The following is a 26,081-nucleotide window of genomic DNA, read 5'->3' as shown; positions in this document are numbered from 1 at the left end:
TTGTAGAAATATAGATATAGTCGCAATTAGAGATACGTTTTTTACAAAAGTTGTGAATATATATCCCGTTCGTGTATATGTTCTATTAGACCAAGCGGACAGGGAAGAACAAATACATATTATTCTTGGCCGCCCAAATGAGAACATTATTCTAGCTCTCGGTGATGATAATACCGTATATTCATTCGTTCAAGATTGTTTGTGTTTCGCAGATAAAGTGTCTGCATTGACCTTTCAGTAATCAAATGCTCTATATACCATTCGCTGTATAGTGTAGCTATTTGATGTCTTTTCTCATAACTGTATTTGTAAGTTTATACTTACTTTTCAATTAGTGGCAATACAGTAGATTCAATTCAACATGTTTGTTGATAGTCAAAGCTAAACTGATGCTTTCCTGTGCATTCATATAGATTACAATTAATGATACTATTTCTATTCTATTTCCTTTTTTACTTTTTTGCCTTGTGTTCTCCCTTTCCTTAATGCTATCTCACCTTTTTTTGTTTTGTTATTACCTTGCACCTTTTTTTTTGTTTGTATTCTTATAGGTTCATGTAACTCTTCGTTTACGGAGGAATAAAGATATGAATGAAAGAGAGACTTTTACAAGATGCAACGGACTACAAAAACGATTTTTCATACACTTTTACCAACTTTATCGTTTCATATTTAAAGTTGGTATGTACTTGTACAATTGGTGTTCTCAATATGCAAACCGTCAATATCCAGTGTGTAGGAACAGTACATTAATTTGGTATATATATGCAACAATGAAAAAAAACATTTAGTAACTAGCGCAGGAGAAGCTTGGATTTCAGTATCACTTTATACCAGTTACAGTACACTTTCAGTTGTTGGAGGTACGCTGCAACAAATCTTGTGTGTACACACATGTTGCGGTATACGGATTTATTTATAAGTACTTATATACTCAACATTATATTTGTATGTAATGTACGGCGCCTTTTGATTACATGAAAAATAGAAAATGAAAAAGATATTTATTTTAATATTGATATGTCAATAAACTGAAATTCAAAATGAATAAAGTGGTTCTTTGGATTTTCGGTTGAATTCTTTCTCAAAAATAATTGATGCTTATCCTCGTTTATAAATAAAAGATTACAACCCTTGATCCGTGTCGACGTAATGAATAGTAATATATCAGGGTTGTGCGCTTAATTTGAAAGCTTATGTCACATCTAGCCTAGCAATATAAAAAACAGATGTACAACATATCAAATACCTATTTTGTGATTATTGATGAAGAAGAATTTTCCGTTCTAGATTGCTACAAGTTTGTTTGGTCAATGATACTAAATACAATGTCAAAAAATAACGATTAATGCTACTTGCTTGTATTCCCAGAGTCCATGATTATCGATATGCTAATTTATGTATGAAGGCATGATCGGTAAAACTGGTCATCTAGGGGAAGAAATACAACTTAATAATCATCTCTGAAGAGATCACTTCTACATTGATGCTGTTTCTTTTATTCATCATCGAATGTTAAAATTATAGATAAACAACATTGTTCTTAATAACTAGAAAAATATGTGTAAATTATACCAACATAGAACCTGAAACTTTAAGGAATGCATTTGATGCTTTTCACTAAAACAATTAAAGAGATCTAGATGCTCCACCGCCGACAGAGCATAAACTATAAATATGTATCATTTGTACCATGTAGAGCTGTGTCTACTTTTAATTAGCATAAAATAAATAATAATTACACAAAAATGCATATAATATTATTTTTGTTTTTGTTTTATGCATATTATATATAGGGCATAGTGCCATGGATTGTTTTCCGGATGCAATTGATAACTTTAAAAATTTATCTTCTGAAGTGAAATATGAAGCTCAAACTTTTCAATGGTGGTAGTAGTGTGAAGTAAGTAACTTTTATTACTGAATTAAAGATACTTATTGTACTTTTGTTTTTAATCAATAAAAAGTACTTTTAGATACAAACAATACCATTCATTGGTGGTGTAGCACCATAAGGAACTAAAAATATCTTTCACGGCACGATCAAAACATTTTAGTCTAGACAGTCTGTCATTTTCAATTCTGTCACAATCAAATATCCTATTTTCATTTACTAATAGCATGTTCTTAAATAAATATATTGATATTCAACTAGTGGAATAATACCTTCCGGACTTTTGATTGGTCGAAATTTTAAACTTTGACCCGAACTAATTTCTAATTGCAACGTCACATATTGTTATAAAATATTGAATGACGTCATGTTCGGTACTCCGATCGCTGCTTGCGGAACAAACCGCTGTTGAAACCGGATGTGTGACGACGTCGGAATCTTTCATGTTTTTCTATTCGTAGCATAAATTATCGACTCAAAATTCATAATTGTCTTTTGTTCAGTGGTATCTTACAAGGACCCTGATGGTGATTTCGGTAGAATTAACGCACCTAGGCCGGACTTTAACTTGGTTACAATGGTTTGATGATTATTTGGCGGGAATTACATGTAGATCACACTTTGCCGTAAACATGCCGAATGTAGTTCGACAACGATTGGTTTATTGCTCTAATAGCTACGGAAATCAAGATTTAAAAAGACGTTCGGTAAGTAAGAATGCATAGAATAGTTGTTCATGATTAAAATGATTTATTGTTTATACATTCATTCAGCAATTCGATTTTTGAATATTAATGAGAACTTAATTGCTTATGATGATATCACTACACCTTATTTGCATATGTCGAAAATAACGTGACCTTATTTTGACCTTCTTGTTCATGATCTAATTGTGGTCGAAACTGGTCACATATGTTCCCCTATAGATTTATATCCATTTCAGTTGAATAACATTTATATTATATCTTCCAGATGTCATGCATGTTCTTCAAAATTGCTTGCTTGTCGACTTGTAATAAATAGACTCTATGGTATACTATCTTACCGAACGGACTAATTTTAACATGCATGTACATATAAAAATAAAATTTGATTGACTTACCGGCAGTTCTGAGGTAAAATAAGCCAAGGGACAGAGAAATAAAACCGGCAATCAAATTTGAACAAACATAGTTAGTTTGGAAGAGGAAACGAATCGTATGGAGTTTTATTAATATTTTCCGCCTATAAACACCCATATGCAATTTTTGGAGATTTGGATTCCCTCCAATACTCAATAAAACGTTAAATTAAACATTAAGAAATTTGCAAGCTATATTTAGAGCCTAGTAAACACCACCATCATAGTTATTTTCGCATACAATGTAATGTCACTGACGCATATGTGTCGTTCTATAAATTGCCCTTCCGCCTAAGTTGAGTGTGAATGCCGATTGGTTAAAGTTATGTACAATTTAAATACTATTTATAAATGCGTATCTGGCTGAAATAGATGCCAGCTTATAGTTATCGAAGCATAGATTTTAATTGGTGTTATGTACTCATGTTACTTCTAGTTGATCAGGATTTATTTAAAGGCCCATTACCTTTCCGGAGCAAAATATAAAAGTTTCTTAAAAACATTAATAACATCAGAAAATGCATACCGATGACCTAAAATAAGGTTACGACACCAAACGTATGCAAGATTTCCTGCGTAAATATATGAAAACAGTGGAGAGTCAATTCGCTGTTTTGCCGTCTGGCGCAGTGATAGTCAACTACCGCGCGGTATTTAGGACGAAGGCGGGAAACATAATACGACCCGCGTTATGAAAATAAACATTTTATTTATTTTAATCAAATCGTTCAGAAGGTGATGATGAATGTAGTATTAACGGTAAGTTAATAATTCTTAAGACTCTACAAAATTATCGATCTTGTTTTACATTCCCATTTTAAAAATTAAAAGCCGTTTCGGAAAGGTAGTGGGCCTTTAAAACATGCACTATTTATTCCTAAATTTTAATGACTTTTGTTATTTCATGTCATTATTATATTCTGCAATTCACGATGTAATCGCATAATACATGTAACAATAGCTACACAAATGATAACTAGGTTTAAGGTATCTGCTCATAAATTAAATATATAGAAATAGGGAGATATCCCAATGTCACCAGAAGAATTGGCAATAAATATAATTTGAGAAATAAAGAAGATGAGTTTCATTTTATTTTAAATTGTCCAGGTTACATTGATCTTTAAATTGGTACAATTGCTTGGTGTAGAAACTATTAGAGAGTTATCAAATTTAGGGAAACACTTCGAGCTTTGAAGAGACGATGACCGAAAATATTTGTATTTAGTCATACGTATATGTCAAAGTTGAAATTATATTGACGTTTTATTGTATAATGGAATATGTATTTGATGTCATTCTCCGCTGTATAATCTAAGTGTATTCACAAATGTTATTGTGCACAAGTATACATATTTTGTACCTGTAAGCCTAAGATTGATTGCGCGATTGGTTTGATCAATATCAAAATTATCATACATACATACATCATCATAATCAGACTAATATCCACTTACTTCGCCATGTACATTGTTTTTACATGTATCACTTCTACAATGGGACATTGATCTTCAATGGCTGTAGTACCGGGCAAAGAGTCAATTGTGATGGTATTCCATACACAGTGACGTGACGTCAGAAAAACAATGACATGCCGTCAAGTCCCGAGAACGGAAGTTTCCATTGACGGTGAAATATTTTCGCTTGTGTTACAGCTAAATGTACAATACAGTATGTCATGGGGATAATATTAAAATGAGGAAAAGTATCCAATTACTTTAATTATATAAGTGTATATTTACCCCTACTTTTAATAGAATATAAAACAAAAGAAAACAGTTTTATTGTGTATCTAGCTAACACATTTAAAGTGTTTATAGATGTTACATTTTTGATAATGTTTATTCAAAGACTATATCTTAATTCCCGGTTATGTTATTTTAAGATTTTAGTTTTGAAATTTTTATCTCCAATTCACCATTAACCAATTTCAAAATGTGTCTCTTTGTAAGATAAATTTAATTATTTGTGCATAAATGTGGTTTTGCAGTGGTCATCGCATAACAACATTATATTCATATTCCTTAAAAACCTAACCTCGTTATATATTCAAAACCCTCAACTTACTTGTCAATTCTAGTAGTGGTCTAGTTGTTAACACGAGTATCTGTACACTTTACATCCCATGACTGGTTATAACTAAATGAAATTGTGTGCTGCAATGTGTATATATATTTGTGTGTAGGTGTAGTGTTTTAAAAGGGAATTTCCTCATTCTATTTTTACCTGTACTTAATATAGCTTACGCACCTAATCAAAGTACTGAAAGTACTGCTCCGGTAAAACTTCTGGATGATAGGAGTTGATTCGAGTGTTAAAGATTGATAAGTCAATGGTTATGTTATCAGTATAACTGCAAATTGGAAAACGACCCAAAGAAGACAGGACTTAAACAAAGGCTGAAAAACTAATACAACTATTTGTTTTTTATTTGGTCGTAATAATTTATCACATTGATTTATTTTCTCACATTTTGTACAGGTCCAGTTATTCTATATACACATAATGCATTTCAGTGCAGAACCTTCAATCAAAGAGGAAGTATTCATGTTGTCAAGTTTATATAAAGAAAAGTTTCAGTATTATGGTGACTTGTAATGTCAAATTAAATTGATTTGTTTGTTAAAAACTAAACAGGCATATATGTTAAGTGTAGGATCAGAGATTCTTCATCTATCAAGAAAAAACTTACTGGTTATATCATATAAAATCTCACATAATGTTTAAGCAATACCATACACGTATTTGACCTTTAATGACTAATATGAATGACATCAAGTTAATTAACTTAACGACATGTAAATGGCACGAAGGATGATTTTTGTTAAAAAATCTTAATATTTTTTCTCTATGTCTATCAAGTTTGTAGTACATCACAACATATATCCTAACAAACGGTAACGGCACGAGTTAACTAAATGACAGGTATTGTCATCAGTGTCCTTTTCTAACTACAATTTGTAAATATCTTCTTACTAAACATTATGGAAAGTTGTTCAGCAAAATTTGGAGCAAGGATAGGTCCAAACTTCGGATCGCAAATTCACTCAGAAATTTTACTTTGATATGATAATTTACTTTGAAATTTGACTATTGGTTCCAAAGCTGTTTTTATAAGGCTTGGACATGATACTTTACTTTGAAATATGACTACTGAAAGCAAAACTGTTCTTATAAGGCTTGGTTCAAGAAAAACATAATTGTAGTATATGATTTAATGAAGGATAGTGACACGCTACTTTTTACTGTTTTGATGAATTAATACAAATCTATCAGATTAGTACTAATTTTTTTGGAATATCACGGTTTTATTATCTGCTATCAGAGAACACCTGAATTAAGCTGACTCTGAAATGTCAAATTTTATTCCTACTAACATTAAATATTTCATATTGATCTGTACAATGTAATGTAAAAATAAAATAACTCCTACCGGGAGGAGAAGATGGGAAGACTTAGTTCAGTCGAATCATTTGAAATGGGTTGATATTTCTAAAATTTCCTTTACAGTAACGAAAATTGTAAGCTTCAGTGGTTTCAGTATATATTATAGCAGATTCACTCAGCAATTTTACTTTGACATGATAATCTACTTTGAAAAAAACAATGTGTTACAAACTATATAAATACATTTACCTAGTACAGAATATTACGTACATGTATTACAATTTCAATTATATTTTAAACACCTCCGATTTTTTTCATTTAATTTGCATAAACAACCAAACGATAAGATTTCGTTATAAAATGACACTTAATCCTCTAAACAATAGAACAGCCAACTCTAGATCACTGCTTATTGTTTTAATGTGGTCATGATCAATGTATCACACCTTCACGCTTGGCTGCACACTGCTACAGATACGAAGAGATGTATATATGGCGGTTCACGTGGTTATCTATCCTATAATGTTTGAAATATTTTTCTCGAAAACCCAGCTCCCTACCGCTCCGAACTGCTGTAAATGAAAATGTGTATGAGCAAGGGACGTCAGAAACATTATATAACATGTGTTGAGAATATGTATAACAGTATTTACCTTAAAACCTATCTATTTAAACACCCAGTGGTCTGAGTAAAAGTAGTCTTAATAGCGAGGTGGTCTTAATTCTGAGGTAGACCAGGTTTCCTCTATGATCATGACGATCAAGAACAGTTACTCTGTATCCTAGCTGACCGGTACGTAATACATGTACTGTATTTTTGTTTCAAAATTGAAATTTTATGAAAAATGTAATATGCATACAAAGCATATAAGGTGGAAAAGTAAAAGCATCAGAAGTAAAAACATCGACCTGTGGTCACTACATGTTATATGTAATTGTCCCACATTGGTTTCCAACTCATGACCCAGAGATGGACGGTTAGTGATACTACGCCGGGTTATCTTTATCACTCTATTATTGCACCAACCGCCAATCACTCCCCTACCCCAAACAGAATAAGTTTAAAAGGTTGATACATGTATACTAGTAATCGTTGGTCTCTTATTGTGTTGTCATTGTCAGGAAGCATGTGGCTACAAAATTGAGCGTTTCACGAATTAAGTATATCTAAATCACCTATACTTTTTGTTGATACATGTATGTATTATATTGTTCAGTAAAACCTTTGAGCGTTTACGATGCTATCTTTAGTGTCCATTTGCCGGGGTCGTAGAATTAGAGAACATTATGATCAAAAATTTGAGTCAAGCATTTTTTGTTAAAATATTCATGTAGTGAGTTCAACTTAGTCTATCGATCTGTATTTATCATGGTACTCTATTTTATTTACAGGAAATACTACTGTACTGATGCCAAATAACAAATATCGTAATACTATCTTTTTCATTAAAACCTTACGTTAACGATCCTTATGAAAATACAATCGCCATATTTGACTTCTAAACCGAGAACGGCTTAACTGTAGCTTTGTGTACAAGATTAGCATTTTATACCGTTATTATACATATGTACATTTTGGAAGTAAAATAAAGATAAAATATGATTTTAGTCCTCAACATGAATATTGGAAACTCCATTCAAGCACAAGAGAAACATTACAGGAATCTTTAATTCGATTAAAATCAAAGAAAAGTCAGATACAGACACAATATACAGATGTATATACGTACATTTTATATACATGGTCTTATAGGTCATATCAAAAGGATTCGATACATATATAACTTTTATTTCTATTTTCAAAATTTCTTTAAATGCCATTTTTAATCCATGCCGTTGTCCGTATTTAACGCCGTTCGACGTCACGCTAGTGTAACGTTAAGTATCACCAGTATCTTGCGACGCGTCATGTATATATAAATGTATATTATATATATATATTTTTAAATTTTTTGTTCTATTTTTTGCATATAACACATTTACAGATACATGTGACATCAACATAAACTTGACATGACATATACATTACATTTCTATAAAAAACCATAAGAAACATAACATAGCATGCTGAGTATGTACATGTACGTGTGGGAAAAAAACCAGTTTAATATATTTTGGTTAAGATAAATTTGCAAATTACTATATTTTATCAATTAGTTTTGTCGGTCATTAGAATCTTAATCATATCATATTTTAATGCATGCGTATCTAATCAAAACCAATAATTTACAAATAATTTTTAAAGTTTGACAAATTAGGGACATATAATGACTATATTATTTATTTCTAGAGCATAAACATATTTTTTCATTAAATAAAGTTAATGGGGTGTGCTTATTTAAATCTTAAACTAAATTTCGCTGAAGTAATTGTTGACAATCTAAATGAAAATACTTTTTTCTAGACATTACTTTCTATTATGTTTTAATTATAATTAAAATACATATCGTTAGTTTAATTAGAAATTTAGATAGTAATTAAATTATCTATGTCTCTGGTTTAATTATCACATAGTATCACCTGAGGTAAATGAGAAACTATGTGTTTTAAAATTGGTATTGATCTGTGTTAATTATTATTAGGCCTAGATATTTACGTAAATCGATTTAAATTATCCCGCCACGTGCAATGATTGGTCAAATAATAACTTACGATCACAATCGGTAAAGTGTTTGAAAGACTACTGTGCAATAGTCAAGCGTACTTTTAACTAATGCAAAACACCGATTAGACATATGTTTACCGCAACAAAATAGATGACACATCTATTGAAATGAGATGATTGACGTACGGTACTTCATAAATATCTGAAATAAGATCAATATATCTCTTACATTAAAGAATTTTAATTCCATTGGCGTTACACGTATGAGCAAGAACTGCCTAAATCGTTCGATTCAGGAAGTGAACGAGTCCGACACGACAGTGCGCGAGGACTGTTACAGCTTGTCCGTGACCTGTGTCGCGATAAGCTTAACATTGATAACGTTGCCATCGACCGAGCGCATAGATTTGGAGAAAAACGAGGCGAGAAACCGAGACCAATTGTTGCTAAATTCAGTTCATATCACCAACGGGAAGATGTACGTAAAAATTCTAGGAAACTGATTGGGTCGGATATCTTCATAAGTGAGCAGTACCCGAAGGAAATACAAGCTGTCCGTCAAGAGTTATGGCCCATATGTAAAAAAGCGCGCGATGAAGGGAAGCGGGCCGTAATAGTGAAGGACAAGCTCTATATCGATGGTAACCTGTATACAGGCCATGCTACCACACGGAATGTGAAAAGCCCACAGAAAGGACGAGCTGGGAAAAAATAGGAACACGCAGAGATTGGACACAATAAGAGACATTTAAAGATAATCTCATGGAACATTAATGGTGGTCTCAATAATAAATTAGATGAAAAAGCTTTTACTAATTATATAAGAACATACGATATTGTATTTTTGACTGAATGTTGGATAGCAAATAATTTTTCTCTTAACTTTTGCGGATATGATTGTTTTTGTATCCCACGAAAATTGACAAGACACGCACAGGGAGGAGGTATTGTTATATTGATCAATCAAAATCTTAAAAAAAGTGTCACAGTTGATAAAATACTTTTTGATTCAATAGCCTGGATAAAATTAGATAAAATACTACTAGGCAGTGAAAATGATCTATATGTAGCGGGTGTATACATCCCTCCTGTCAATTCCAATTACTATCAGTATTATAATTGTGATTTATTTTTTGAACTTGAAAGCTGTATTGCTGAATATTCAAGTAAGGGTGATGTTATGGTTTTTGGTGACTTGAATAGCAGAACACGTACGGATGATGATTTCATTAGACAAGATTATATAAATCAGAATATACAACAACATTTGCAAAGTTTTATTACATATGATACAGATGTTGACATTGACAAAAGAATTAATCCTGACACGGTATTGAATGAATATGGTACAAGACTGTTAAATCTATGTAAGGCATCTGGCCTAAGAATAATGAACGGAAGAAATAAATTTACTTTTTCCAGTGATTTTACATTCCATGGTAGAAGCGGTATGAGTGTAATTGATTACCTTATTGTGCATCCCCAGCTAATTTCAATTATTGATAATTTTATTGTCTGTAGTTTCACAGAATTTTCAGATCACGCTCCTCTACATATCGAAATTAAATCAGATTTATCTGGTACATGTGATAATGTTAATGTAGATCTGTCAGGTACTAAGAGGTCTGTGTATAAATGGGACGATAGTTTTAAGAATCAATGTGTTACAACAATACGTGATAATATTGATAGGATTAACGCTGCAAGTGATATTGAAGGGGAAATAACTCCTGAGTCTATAAACACATGTGTTTACAATGTCACGCATGAGTTGACAAATTTACTATCTCCATTCACGAAAGTAGAACAGGCAGATGAGCGACCTGAGAGGTCAGCACGTGCGAGGTCAGACCAGAACTTCCGGTCTCATTCACGTGTGTCCGAGGAAAACAAACCATGGTTTGATGAAGAACTACAAAGATTAAGAGGTCGGTATTTATATAAGTTAAAAGTATTTAATAGAGACAAATCCCACAGTAATCGCCAACAGCTACACGCAAGTAAACGAGAATACAAAATAGCTGAGAGGAAGCGTAAAAACATGTATAGGAAGGTAGAAGGTGATATATTGGATCATTTAAAGAAACATAACCCTAGATATTTTCATAAAAAATTTTCTTCTAGGAAACGAGTTAACCCAACAGCACATATATCTGATTTTTATGATCATTTCAAAGAGCTCTCTGTTAATAATTATGACCAGGCTCACCATGATAATACGGATGACTCTACTGTGTTTGAGGATTTAGATAAACCCATTACCACTCAGGAAATTGAAAAGGCTATTAGGGGGTTGAAAAGAGGTAAATCTCACGGCCTGGATGGCATTCTTAACGAATATCTTATCGAATGCAGTACATACTTGAATCCTGTTCTTAATAAAATTTTCAATAATGTTTTGAACTCAGGTTTTTTCCCTGAAGCTTGGTCAACTGCTGTAATTATACCAGTTTATAAGAAAGGAGACCGTAGTGACCCTGCCAATTATAGAGGTATTAGTCTTCTTAGCTGTATGGCAAAACTTTTTACATCAATTTTAAATAATCGTCTTATATGAAAAATGTACATAAAGTACATTGTTACTGATGCCCAATTTGGGTTTCGCCCTGGATTAAGTACAGTTGATGCTATTTTTGTGCTCCATTCTATTATTACTAAATCTCTTAATGATAATAAAAGATTATTTTGCTGTTTTGTGGATTTTAAAAGAGCTTTCGACTCTATAGATAGATGCAAATTGTGGTTTAAATTATCTCAACTTGGAATTAGAGGAAACTTACTTAAAACTATTAAATCAATGTATAGCCAAGTAAAATCTTGTGTAACTGTAAATGGGAGATGTTCAGATTTTTTTGTAAACAATATGGGCCTCGCTCAAGGAGAAATTATGTCACCGATAATGTTTTCGTTGTATGTTAATGACTTTGAAAACTATTTTATAGAACATGGAGTAAATGATTACCAATTTGGTGAGTTAAGCCTTTTTCTCATGATGTATGCTGATGATTTAGTTTTGTTTGCGGAATCTGCCAGAGATTTACAAAACATGCTGAACAGCCTACATAATTATTGTGAAACGTGGAATCTAACTGTGAATGTTGAAAAAACTAAAATAATGGTTTTTAGAAAAAGTGGCAAGTTACGTAAAGAAGATTGTTGGTTTTATGATGACAAACAGTTGGAAGTTGTAGACCAATTTACGTATTTGGGAGTTGTTTTTAAATTTAATAATAAGTTTAATGCATTACAAAAAAAGTTGTCAGAACAAGGGCGAAAGGCTGTGTTTGCTTTGTTTTCAAAATGTAAATCTATGCAAATGAATTTTGTTACTCTTTTAAATTTATTTGATACATATGTTAACAGTGTATTAAGTTATGCATCGGAAGTCTGGGGTGGCTGTAAAGCTCCAGATATTGAAAAGATACAGCTTGAATTCTGTAAAAAGGTATTACATGTTAAAAAATCCACATGCAATGTAATGGTTTATTTTGAACTTGGGCGTTTTCCTCTTTTTTACACCAGAAAGTATCGAATGATAAAATACTGGTTGAAAATTATAAATTCTAATAACTGTATTTTAAAAACTGCTTATAATGTTTTATTGAATTTACCAAAATCGAACAATGTATTTAATTGGGTAGAATGTGTTAAAGATATATTGTACAGTCATGGTTTTGGTGATGTTTGGGTAAACCAGCATAAAGTTGTTCCATCAAATATTTTACCAATAATCAGACAAAGAATTAATGATGTAGCTTTTCAAGAGTTGTCATCTATATTAGAAAACTCTTCTAAGTGCTATTTATATCGTCACCTGGTGAATCAAGTTGTTTTACAAACTTATTTGACAAAGTATATTCCAAACAAAAATCGTATTGTATTGACAAAAATAAGGTTATCGGCACATAACTTGTGCATTGAATCTGGACGTTTTTCAAATTTAGATAGAAGTGAGCGTGTTTGTCAGTTTTGTGACCCTCATCGTGATATTGAGGACGAATATCATTTTATTCTCATTTGTCCAATTTATCAAGATATTAGAAAGAAATTTATAAAAAGACATTATTGGGAAAAACCATCTGTATTTAAATTAACCAAACTTTTGAGTACTACAAATATAAAAGAATTAAATCTACTTAGTAAATATATTTACAATGCAACTATTTTGAGAAAGTCATTAATGTAATGCTTTGTCCATTCTCCACTTATCCTGTATGTATGCAAATTGTATTTTGATATTATTCTTTGTAAAAAGCAAATAAGTTGAAAAACTTAATGCAAATAAAGAATTTGAATTTGAATTTGATCTCGCCACCAGGGCTATCGAAAGAACGTTGCATTACTTGTGGTTTCGATCACGTCAACTGCCAGTCACAAGAATGGAAATGATGGCTATTAACACTCTCCTAGTACAGGTAGATAATCTGATAATTAGGTCGACGGAAACAAAAGACAGACTGATGTACCTGCGGGCAGTTGTTCACGGGTTGCTGCGTGCGGGAAGGTGAGGTGTGAAGTCACATGTGCCTGTGGTCATAATCAAAGGGTCAATTAGTGTTAATTAGTGGTCGTTGGGACTATGAAAACTGGTCGTAAAACGGAATAGCGGTGTGATTGTATTGGTGTGTTCTCCATTTGCCCACTTTTTAGAGAACAAAGAAAAGTGTTGGTATAGGAGAACAATGGAAAACCAATTATAGTCAGTTCCATAATAATTTTTACCTGTGCTTACCTGTGTTCGTTTACCTGAGCTACCTCTAGTTTATCAAAAGTGGGGAAATAGATAGAGAGATATCGATATATCTGTATACAATACAGTACTATATAATATTTTGTGCGTTTTGACAGACAAATATAAATGATATTTTATGTTACATCTTTATAAATTTCACCATTGGAATGGTGTATTAAAGAACAAAATTTCATCCAAGTTTTAGGATAATTAAATGTCAGAATTTTTTTTTTTACAAACTGTTGCAATTTCAAGAATTAGTTAAAGACAGTGGCATGTGCACTTGTGTACAATGTAGCTATATAGCTACAGATCGATATAAAGGATCTATAGGATGATACATGTAACAATATACATGTACATGAAGATATATATACAAATGCATATACATGTACGTTTGTACTTGTATCTAATATATTAATTATATCATATACAGTTGTATACCCTATATATCAAACTGTACAGATCTAGATGTCTCGAAATTCCAATTCTACAGTGACAAGAATTTGCATGATTTGTCATGTGTATACATGTATAGTGCGCATCCCTCCTATCACATCATAAAAATCTAAGCATTTCTACAGAATATAGACTTCTGCAGATTGCAAATGGTTTGAGAGAATGTGAATGTTATTGAGATAATTGTTTAGCTAGTGATAGTTCGAACCCTGATTTTTTTATAATAGATCATATTTCCGATAGTTCGAACATATCAAATTATGAAGGTAAGAGTAAGATTTTTGTCGGCAAATTGACTCAATGGGATTCCTAAAAATCACGATGCAGTATAAATACTTCAGTAGAATTGTCACAAAGGTGATTTCTAATGAAAAGAGGCGTAAACATAAACTGCATGATTACATAATTATTACCATAAACTATTTTTGTAAATATGTTGAATGTGGATTATGTTATAAATGCCACTAAAGTTTATACGTGTATGTACCTCAATACATGTAGCTCGATATCCAAGAAGGTATATTTTGATTGAACTACAATTAGCAATTATAGTTATTATTTATGTGTTTATATGTACAGGTATATATGTTTGTCAAAAAGAGAAAAAGGAATTTTGAAGTTTTGAAGTTAGGACCAAATATTGATTTTACGTTTGATGTGTTAATTATTTACTTATACATTATATATTATTATTATATGTATATTATTAATATGAAAAATCAATAACATAACTGACATCACAAAGAGTATCAAACCAAAAGATTTTTCCATGTAATATTATTTCCATACATGTACATCAAGTTATACATAAATGATACCCTTATTGAATAAGTACAGTACGTATCACAGGTGAAATTCACAGGTAAAACACAGGTAAACCCAAGTTAACTTCTCTGAAATAGACTATAATCTTTGTCACAACATTCTGCTAATTATCAGATTATAAAAAGTGGGCAAATGGAGATACAGCCATTGTATTTCTGAAACGACCAATACAAAAAGAAAAAAAATCGGACTGAAAATAAGTGGCCGTAATAGCGGGATGTTCGTAATTTAGTGTATATGCTATACATGTTCATGTTTGGAATAAACTTTTGAAAATAAAGACAAAATAAAAGATTTTTTTCAAGCATGGTGAAATAACAACAAATAAAAATATGAAAAAAAATTGATGTGCCGACGATAAGGGTTGAACCCAGGCCGTCAGTTTAGAAAGCTCAGGACTTTTTCTTTTCCAAAAAATGATTTTATTCAATAATCAATTTATACATAAGAATATGTAACATACATTTAAACATTCAAAACAAAATACACACATATTGCATGTAAATTCTTTGTAAGTATATTCACATGCACACACTTTCACTCCATTGAAATTGAAACAATGTAATCATTACAGAAGCAAAGATTAGTCAGAATATAGCTGGAAAGAAATATATATAAGTAATATGATAAGTTAAATTGAAACAAATGAATATTTTTATTAATATGAAAAAAAATGATGTGCCGTGGATTTTCACGTGAATAACATTTACTTAATAATGAAATGCAGTTCACTATATTTTCTTATTTTCTTCGCAATCAACTTAAAATGATATTGATGCTGCTGAATAAGTTTATAGAATGATTCTAAACTAGTTTATATTGTATCTGGGTGCAAATTACTACTATATGTACCACAAATGTCTGGTTATTCAGTTTATTCTTCACAACACCAGCCCGGGGGGGGGGGGGGGGGGGGGGGGGAAAAAGCTAGTTCCGGAATTGCGATCACAATACCTGGTAAAACCAGTTTTACCGGTAAAAACCGACAAGTATTTTAGCTTCCCAGAAAGCTAAGTGGGTTACGCAGAAGCTTAACTCTTTGATTGGAAAGCATATGAAAATTAAACAATGATAGGATTATATTGCTTAGCGATTTTAATTGTTCTGTCGGAAGCCATTTTATAATTTGTGTAATTGTGTTAGTGCAAGGTACATCTGTACATGTAGCTAGGTTTAGTACAGACGAGCAGTTTTAATGATACTTTTGTCACTAACAAATAAAAAGATTTTTATGCAGAGATTATCTCAGAATAAGAGACAAAGAAAATATTGAACTTTAACGCATACATATGTTTCTGTGTTTTTCGATGTTTCGTTTTCCTTCCGTTTTTAGTATGTGCTGTCATTCCATATTCCGCATTTTAGTATGTTCTGTGTTCCGTCAATTATCATACGCATTGTCTGATTATTATTGTTACAAGCTGATGTTCTTAATAAGAAATATAAAAAAGTAATGTCTCTAACATGGTGTTTGGAACCAGATTTCATTAAATATGCCTGATAAATTACAAGAATATCGTAATTCAGAATACTTTTACCACGAATGCTTGTTCTACATTGAAATCTGAACGTTATCAGGAAGAAAACGTCCGAATCCGTTCAAGTCTGTTTCCGTAATTCGTTTTAATATTACTTCAACAGGCAATACTTGTATAACACACGGATCAACCGTCTGATTCAAGCGTTCTTTCTACGTGGCTATCCTGCAAGATGACATGAATTGCTTATGAAACTAACTGATACGCCTCATGCGGCGTAGCAATAACTACTGCATCCATACCCAAAGTGTAGTGCATTGTACATTTTATTTGTAAACCGTTCTTTGCCAATAATTGAATGTTTTATTCCACTCGTCATCTCGGTTTGTCTACCAACTATGCAGTATCTGTATATGTGATTCAAGTTGATTCGCTTCAATGAAGCAAGCGTATTTTCATTACTCATCTGGTGTGTTACTAGAGTAAGCTCTACAATTCTTTACACAGGAACCGTATGGTTCTTACTTTATTTCAATGTTTAACTCACTTGCGTTGCTAAATCCACAGAACAAAAAATGTCTGAGTGGTGTAAATATGAAAGACACAAAGAAACGTTATATTTCTTCTCATATGCTTAAAAGATGGACTCTAGAAAAATGAAAAATTCTACAAAAACACAGATTTTTTATCGTTCTCAGTCAAACCTACGTAAAAGAAGTCTAATAAATGCATTAGCTAAAATGAATTAAGACAAAGCCTTATCAAAGAGCAGCTACATATATTAATAGTACGTTCATCTTACAGTGTATAATGCATTATTTTCAGGGTCGAGTGCAATGTTTATACAGATAATTTCATCCATTTAGAGTTTTAAATTCGATGATCTATAAATTTGGGCGCGAATCAATAATGCACATCTGATAATTGTTTTTGATTAATTTATTTAATTGATGTAAATGTCACGCTTACCTATACGGTCCCTACGAACGTTTCTCGTCATTCAGCATTTCATATGTAGATATTCTTTATTTCGACATACATGGGGTATACATTACATTAGATAAATTAAGGGTTTTCCTTTGTCGGTATTTAGAAAGGGAGTGAAGTTTTTCAAGGGGTGTAGTTCAACAGTCTTTTAGAGAGTTCCGCTTCGGGCAAAGCGCTGCGCTCTTATCAAAGAATATAATGAAGCAATCAAAATAATTTTATTTATTTACTACAAACCTAATATGATGAGGAAAAACACGTATATTTCACCGCCGATGAATGGTGATTTTTATCTATCAAAAAACAGAAGCAGATGAATTAGTATTTTTTCTAGCAAGAGTTACTTATTTGACACTATTATCATCTTTGAAAAATTTCTTATTTCAATTCTAGATATAAAGATGTAAAATAATTAATTGCATCCGTGGCACTATGCCCTATAAGGTACTGAATGCGCAGATACTAAAAGCTAAACAAATTATTGTATATGTTTTTATGTTAAAATTAGACATATATATATACGATTAAATATCAAGTATTGTTTAAATTATCAAGCTAATTTATACTCTTTCAGCGATGGAGCATCTTTAAGCAAAATCTTGTATGAAGCTTGGAAGAAAATACGGTATCTGTTCTATAGCTATACATATTTCACTCGAAGTAATCCTTGTTTTGTTGATTTTAGAGTGCTTTCCGAATGCGACCAAGCTGGATACGCTACCTAACAGAAAGAGGACAACCAAAAGTGAAGATAAAATTTAGACCTGTCTACAATTTTACTTTTCTCTTTTCCTATGGCAACAAGTATGTTGTAAATTACGAATAACAACTATGGCATTCAAATTTGCTTTTAACAGAATAGTTATATAACAATATTTTTTGCGTGGTTATATAAAATCGAAAAAACTGTATCGTTCTTACAACTGCTTTCAAAACTAATTAAAGATAAAATCGTCTTTGTTTCAAACTGTATCCTTCCGTAGGCTACAACTGCCTTTGATAAACATACATTAAAGATAAAGTTATACTTAACGACTATTTCGCAATAATTCCCGCTTTTGTAGGTTTCCTGCAGAAGTTTGGTTTTGATTTAATTAGTTTAACGTCATATTAACAGCTATGGTCATTCAAGGATGTGTCAGTATTGTTGCTGTAACAAAGCCAGTGTAGTCGGAGAAAACACCTACTAGTGCTCATTACCTGGCAATCTGGTTAACATTTACACCCCAACCACTCGGCTATCGCGGTCCCTCTGTAGAAAAAAATATGCATGTAATAAGATTTGCTTTTAATATCTGTAAATATTTTACTCTATTTAAAAGTAACATGTAATTACTCATTATTGTTACAATTACTTTTGGTATGGAAAGGACATAAATGTAGCAAGTCACGTGATCACTCTTGAAAAGCTTAATCTGATTTAAGAAAGTAAAAAAATAAAAAAAAGTATTCGAAATGTTAGCGTACAATGTACTAAACCCATGATGGTCGCAGTTTCAACTTCATATCTCCTCAAAATTCGTATTCGTGTATTTATAGTACTAGCTTTTGGGTCGTCGTGCTTGTCAAGGGGAAACAAATCTATAAACCAGCGTACTTCATTACATGTGCCACTGTCCAGTTTGTATCAATACTACCATGTATAATTAGTAAGTGAAAACAGTTGAATGTCTAAATAATTAATTTGATCGCTACATCTTTATACCGATATATTAGTTTCTATTTGCCTTTTAACAGAAATTAACGATAGCAGTAAACACAACATTCCATCATTATACCTGTGCAAAGCCTGTCATTCTACTCTGAAGGATCCCGTCAAGTTATCATGTGGACATAGGGTCTACAAGGATCCGTGTCTGAGTCACGGGGACGCGCGATGTCCTGTTACGTTATGTAATACTGCCATAGACCTAGATGAGGTAGGTTAAACACGCTCTCAATTATCATCATTCAAGTAAAAACATAAATTTATTATTTACACATATCTGGCACTTTCCTTATTGTCTAAGTAAAATTGGTTTTTATTGCATAATAAAATTAAAAAGAAATGCTATCGCAACGATATAAGTTTTAAACAATATAAAAAATTGCATTTAAACGATGTTGTCTGAAATGGATATAAATATGCATTGATATTATATACTCTGATACCTTTTGTTCTTTAAGATTGTAGCAAATATTAAGTAATGAATTTTATGATGTCAGTAAAGTATTCACGTGTAATTCTAATACGCTCTCGGGAAACATGACATACCTTAATTGGTTAAACAAATCATCCCCTTCAAGGTCTCATACTAAATTTCAATTTCACAACTTGGAAAAACACTAGAATCGTACATATTTTATTTCATCTTCTTTAATTCCATCGGGTAATGATTCACACAGATTGCACCATTAATTCATACCCCTTTGAAAATGAAAAATAAATTAATTCGAAAAGGGTGCGAAAACCTTATAAATAACAAGATATGTACTCTGTATTTGGGTATTTTATTTGTGGCGGTTATTTAGCTTCCCCGAATGAGACGCAAAACAACTACTCGACACAATATAGATATAGAATTAAAGTCATGGTATTAACAGGTTCCTCAACGGGTGACTGTTGTTCATCAAATTTCAAATTTTGAAATGACACTTGCTAAAGCTCGAAAGTTGAAAATAAACTAATTCGAACTAGTTTGATAAATATGATACTAATAAACAACAATCAAACGTTGAAGAATCTCTATTTTTCCATATACATATGAAATAGAAAAAAAAATCCACATATTAAATCATAAAAGCTTACATATGGTTTTATTATAATTCCAAGACTTTCCATAGTCTTATGTCTTAATTTTTATTTTATTCACATAGGTGAAAGACGATTGCGTCCTTAGGAAAGCTATCATGGACAAGCATAAGGTAATGGTTTATGCTGTTGTCATGACAAAAAAATGGAAATTATTAGATATACATTTTGTATTGACAGCGATAGCACTTTGCCAGTGACTCTAACACAATGAAAGTTAGATTCCATAGATGGCGAATTCATTATAGTGTAACTTGTCAAAACCAGCCCTTGTCTAATTCCGATCCCTGTCTATTGCGGCTTGATTGATTGTATGACATTTGCCTTCTTAATTATAGTTATTAAAACCAAATAATCAGGGAAACTTTACATAAATGCCAAATATGTTTCCTTCAAGGAGTAAACAAGTTCCACTGTAATTCATGACTCGCTCTTGAATACATATTTTATTTGTGCCTCCTTATGTATTCTATTTCGCACACAAAATGTTTTAATGAATTTTGTCACGTATCATTTCATATGAAGGTCAACCAGATGAAAGTCGAATCGGATACCAAAGAAAAGAATATCGAAATGCAGTCAACTAGTATATCCAACTCGCAAAATAGAACATCGTTTCAGGTAATTTTTAATGATTTCATTTTCAATATGACGAAACAACTTCCCATAGGTAAGCAAATATATATCTAACATCACTAGATCACTGATGGACTTATATACCCGGTATTTATCGGATACATGTATGTATGGAAAACCGTGCCTTTATCTGCTAATCTAACACAGCAATACAACAACAAAAAATGCTGCTGAATTCGGATAACTAATATACAATGCCAAATATACTACATATAACTATTGTGTATCTGTTTATAGAAAATGTCAGCGTCCATATTTACTTTTTATGAAGAAATTAAGTTATACAGTTATATCAATTTACATTAAAGATGCTCCACCGCCGAATTATATTTTTCTCTATCAAAAACAGGAGCAGACGAATTAATATTTTTCCTCGGTTACAAAAGTTACTGACTTTACACCATTACCACCATTTAAAATTTGAGCTTCTTATTTCAATTCAAGATGGAATTAAGTACTTATTGTACATGCACCGAAAGAAAAGGAAATTATTTTATATGCGTTTTTGTATATGTTAGACACAAATTAACACGATCACACATCAGTTATTGTTCAAATGGTGGGTATCGTTTATGTTCTGTCGGCGGTGTATCATCTTTAAAGATTATATAATATAATAGGAGTAATAAATGTCTTTAATTTTATCTAAATGTATAAAGCATGTTTACGCTCATAGGGCGATAAGTCATTATGCAAAGTATTTTTTATATTTGCTGTGAAACAGTGTTTTTCACGTTGTTAATCCGTTTATTATCTCAACATTCACACTTATGTTTTGGTATTACCTCAACAGAGTGAACTTGCATTTGAATTCGATTTTGCATGGTCACAGGAGGATACAGTTGCTAATATAGAAACGACTTTGGCATGCATAAAAGAAGATAATAGAAATATTCGGGAACAGACAAAATCATTGAAGGTGAGACTTCATACCCAATCGAAAACCACACACATTGTATATAGAGTATATATTTTATAAAATTGTAACATAATTCAAAATACGAAAGACAATTTTTCTTGTCAGTATTTTTATCTTCTTTTACTTTTTTGTGTCTGCTTTGTTCTTTGAAGAGGTCGTTGGTTTTCGTCAGATTTTATCTCTAAAGGCAGATGAATTGTATAAGATCGAATTACTGCGTGATCAAAATATATGTACTAGTATTGTATCATTATATGAATTAATGAATTGCCATGGAACTAATTTAGCTACAATAAATTCTTCTAGCGACAGAATGTTTAAATTAATGTGTTATATTCACCTGGCCATAATTTAGGGAGCACGGCTTTTACTTGGAAAAAAAGTAATGAAATTAATTTTTTTATTTCGAACAAATGGACATTTATGTAACACCCACTATGTATCCTTAAATCTTATGGATCACTGACTATCCAGAAACAAACGTGCTCTACGAGTCCATGCTCTGAATAGGGGAACCTCCTACCTATACAAACCATAAGTTTCGGTTGGCTGCGTACAGATGCATTTGCACATGTTTTGACGGTGTTTGTGACACCTGCTGCTGATATATAAAGGAAAATATGATGTTGAATATTAAAAAAAGTTGTTACTTAGAATACAATCACGTGTCGATGGCCATTTTAACGGTTATACATTTTGTCTTAAACAGATTAACACGGTAAAGGCAGTTGAAATAGTAATAAAACAACACCAAGATATACATAAACAGCTACGGAGACAGGAACATGCCATTTCAAGGATCACAACCATGCTACAGAATGTACAGGCAGATTTATCAAGCTGTGACAGACAGGTAGAGAGGAAAACCAACGATATACAGGCTTTACAGCGACTTCGCCTGTCATCAGGAACAAGGGTGCTTAGCCCAAGTAAGAAAACAATCATACGTGTTTTTTTTTCTTTTTCCTGCCCCCCCTCCCCCCCGCCACACACACACACACACGACAAATAAAGATGCATATATATCGGTTGTAACGTATATAGTAGGTTTCGTTCCTCGTTCCATTAGATATATATGAGATTAAGTCCAACAATATAAAATTATTATATATTTCCTTTAATATATATTTTGATAACGGAATCGTCTTACTTTATCTGTTATTATTTACTATGCATCTTCCTAATTTACATTTGTTTAGCAATGTTTAAACGACGAACCATTCAGCCAAACGTTCAGGGTGTAATTGATGGGGTTGTTGAATTTTAAAGATAAAAAAATCATTGCTTATATCTTCAAAGAAACCCTTAATAAACTATTAGTTTTATGATTTTGAAATCACTACTTGAAACCCTGACCCCATCGCTTTTTGAAAGGGTGGCTACATGACAATCAAGAGTCATGATATTACCATCTTCAATATCTGTCATAATTACAATAGAGGGCATAGTTCTCCGTATTCTTTGTCATATGTTTTATCTAACTTTATAACAAAGAATGGTGGCCGTCTCTGTTTTGACGTTTTCGAGGTTTGTTTTCCAAATAGGTGTTTTGGCGCATAAATGTCAACAGTATTAAACAACAGGTACAGTTCTTTCCAATAGCGGCAAAAATGAGAATAAAAGCAATGAAACAAATTAGACATAACATTCATAACACGGGTAAGGGGACATAGCTCAAATGGGAATACCTCCTACACCTGATACACACTACATTCACACCAGTAGGTACAACATAGTAAGATTATAATAATACCTAAATATTAATATATATATAGTCACTGGCAGGCTTGGATAAAACGTCCATGTGCAATTATTGCACTGGTCACTGCTACCAGAAACTATCAATAATCAAGAAATTATAAGAATAAATTTTATTTACAATTTATGGATACTATTAAATTACAGGTGCTGTCAATATTCATGCTTAACCTGAATCTGATACAATTTGATATGATAATTTTATCATTTATTTATTTTTTCATCCTGGCTTTAAGTCATATATAAATTAAAAAGGCGAGTTTTTCCAATAAAGCAATTTATATCTTCAAGTAGTAGTTTATTTGTAGGACCATCACAGTCAGGACAGCCTTGGAGAAGTTGATATATAGGTTGGTGTAAACACATAAATCATAAAGATCTATGTGCCTTGACCGCTTATATTTGATCAAGCCTTACTTACACACTGTCATTTCTCTTTGGTTAGGAAATCCAGCAAACTAAACCGCCATCGGTCAATTCAACTTCAAAGGGTTCAAGGACAATGCGTTCTGGATGAATTGCTCCTTCAATTTATTCTGTTCTGATGAGGACGAAATTGGTGATTTTCTTTATTATCAAAGCATACTGTTAGGATGTCTTGACCTTGTGTTAAACTCAACATGTAATCAAGTTTAAATAAAGTCTAATATTATTAGTATTGTTATTGCAAGCTAACCGATATTTACATAATATATAATTCATTTTTTGATTATTTGGACATGACGTTCATAGCAACTATTTTACATAATGCATGACTTGAGTGCCGCTGAGGTGACCAAGATTACATTTTATGTTCCCTGAATAGCAGTTGAGATGGGTTGTTTTTATCTTGTACACACGTTCCTTCCACATATTCATAGAGATATAACTGTCGAAGACATATTCTAGATCAAATAATCGATGAAAAGTTACATGATATAAGAGCACGATCGAGGGCATCAAGGGTACCGATAGTCCTAGGACGTCTCCTTGAAGGCTATTATCTCTTTTTTTTTCTTTTTTTATTGGGAGAAAAAGAATCATTCCCTACCTGTGAGTGTGCGACAACAAAATCACAACCCTCGGGGAAATTGCTCAGGTTGGACGTTCATGAATTACCCCGGGGTTTGTGATTTTGTTGTCATACCCTGTAGGTAGAGAAAGATTCTAGTACTCCTTTTTACTACTGTGGAAAATATGTAAACGACGTCATTCCAGTGATTGTGACGTCACTGTTTGGCGGGACTGACTGACGCTTCATTCAAACCCATTAACAGTGACGTCACTGGAATGTTGGGGATCATAGCATCAAATTTAGAATCTGGAATAAAAATATAAAAAATTAAATTTATTTACTTACATCGTAATATTTTCCTATAGCAACTGTTACTGAAAATTCTTATTATCTGGTGTCAAGTTTTGTGCCCGACTTATGTCGATATCAGTGCTGAAAATGCATTCTTGAGTTATATTGTTCCACTTCTTTTGTTGTGTTTAAATTATTAAAGCCAAGGGGCGTCAGAACGTTTGTTTTCAACGGGAATAAACACTGTATTGATAAAGACCTTCCAAATATAGCAACAGTGAACATTTGCATCGGGGGAAAAGGACACAAAAATCATATTAATTTTGCTGAAATACTAATCATTCTGATTTCAGAACACTTGGAATTATGAAGATACCTCTAACAGTATTTTATTGTAGTAAAAGTAGTATATATAATGTAATATAATTATAATTCAGATATCAATCAGTTCAAAAAAACAAATTTGATAACAACTGCTCAGATGATTAAAGGAAGTTGGTTAGCCATCAATGTCAGATAAAACAAATGCTGTTGGCAGCAACAATTAACATTAAATGTTGTGATCTTATTCGAATTCTATATTAGGTATTACATAATAAGATAACAATATCAAAAATTAACGTATAAGTATACGTAGAGCTTTAACTTTGTCTGGCTTTTTTCCTTTAGATGAGAAGAAAGATATTATGTCTATCCCATATGTAGCGAATGTTCAAAGGAATAAAAATGTATGCTATTTAGATATTGTTGTAAATTGCATGGATCTATTACTTTATAAGTGGTTAAAAAGTTAACTTACTACAGTAAGTATAGCATTATCTTTACATAAATGATTGTTCTTTTTTCATTACAAAGGTAGTATAAAAACAAAACAAGTCATCACTTCCGTAGCGTTTATATCAAAGTGAAGGTTTGTGTTTTTATTTTTGCTGGACATTTTATGAAAAAACAAAACACATAAAAAGAAATATGTAACCATTTTTCAGTCTTACATTCCTGCCTTTCCGTCACACACTATCAATGAGTTTTAACCGTATAGTCAGCAGAAGCTGATGTATCGGCATTGATAGTCTCATTATGTTTTTTCTTCTTTTTATTTTTTAAGTAATGAGGAAGATTTGAAATCTCACCAGGTGCGGTATCATGCTTTATATGTAGTATGCTATAGGATGCTTGATCTGTATAGATATTGTTCATAATGGAAA

General features: G+C 32.0%; 3 protein-coding genes across 10 annotated transcripts in view; 1 reads left to right on the top strand and 2 right to left on the bottom strand.

The window, feature by feature from the left end:
• The window catches only part of LOC138318955 (TNF receptor-associated factor 3-like), a 13,574-nt gene extending 8,416 nt beyond the window's left edge, over positions 1–5,158 (bottom strand). Inside the window, exon 1 of one of the 2 annotated variants that reach the window (XM_069261784.1) lies at positions 5,082–5,158. The gene's annotated coding sequence lies outside the window, so the exon portion shown is untranslated. Of the gene's footprint in view, positions 1–2,996; positions 3,137–5,081 lie in introns of those variants that run through there. The other variant, XM_069261786.1, reaches the window with a different exon arrangement.
• Positions 1–26,081, bottom strand: part of LOC138318963 (zinc finger protein-like 1 homolog) — a 433,896-nt gene that overhangs the window by 55,312 nt on the left and 352,503 nt on the right. The window lies entirely within an intron of this gene.
• LOC138318960 (uncharacterized) overlaps positions 1–26,081 on the top strand; it is a 27,456-nt gene extending 1,375 nt beyond the window's left edge. For 2 of the 7 annotated variants that reach the window (XM_069261804.1, XM_069261803.1), the window contains exons 2-9: positions 552–2,601; positions 18,173–18,291; positions 19,225–19,406; positions 20,344–20,391; positions 20,804–20,899; positions 21,708–21,833; positions 22,543–22,762; positions 24,037–26,081. In XM_069261804.1, coding sequence (XP_069117905.1) covers positions 18,282–18,291; positions 19,225–19,406; positions 20,344–20,391; positions 20,804–20,899; positions 21,708–21,833; positions 22,543–22,762; positions 24,037–24,053 — 699 coding nt within the window. In that variant the 5' untranslated portion in view covers positions 552–2,601; positions 18,173–18,281 and the 3' untranslated portion in view covers positions 24,054–26,081. The remainder of the gene's footprint in view (positions 1–551; positions 2,602–18,172; positions 18,292–19,224; positions 19,407–20,343; positions 20,392–20,803; positions 20,900–21,707; positions 21,834–22,542; positions 22,763–24,036) is intronic. The other 5 variants (XR_011207930.1, XM_069261805.1, XM_069261807.1 and 2 more) reach the window with 5 other exon arrangements.

The sequence above is a fragment of the Argopecten irradians genome, chromosome 3, assembly GCF_041381155.1.
Source record: "Argopecten irradians isolate NY chromosome 3, Ai_NY, whole genome shotgun sequence".
Taxonomy (NCBI): domain Eukaryota; kingdom Metazoa; phylum Mollusca; class Bivalvia; order Pectinida; family Pectinidae; genus Argopecten; species Argopecten irradians.
Note: the sequence above shows the minus strand (reverse complement) of the source record. Positions and strands in the feature narration are given on the sequence as shown.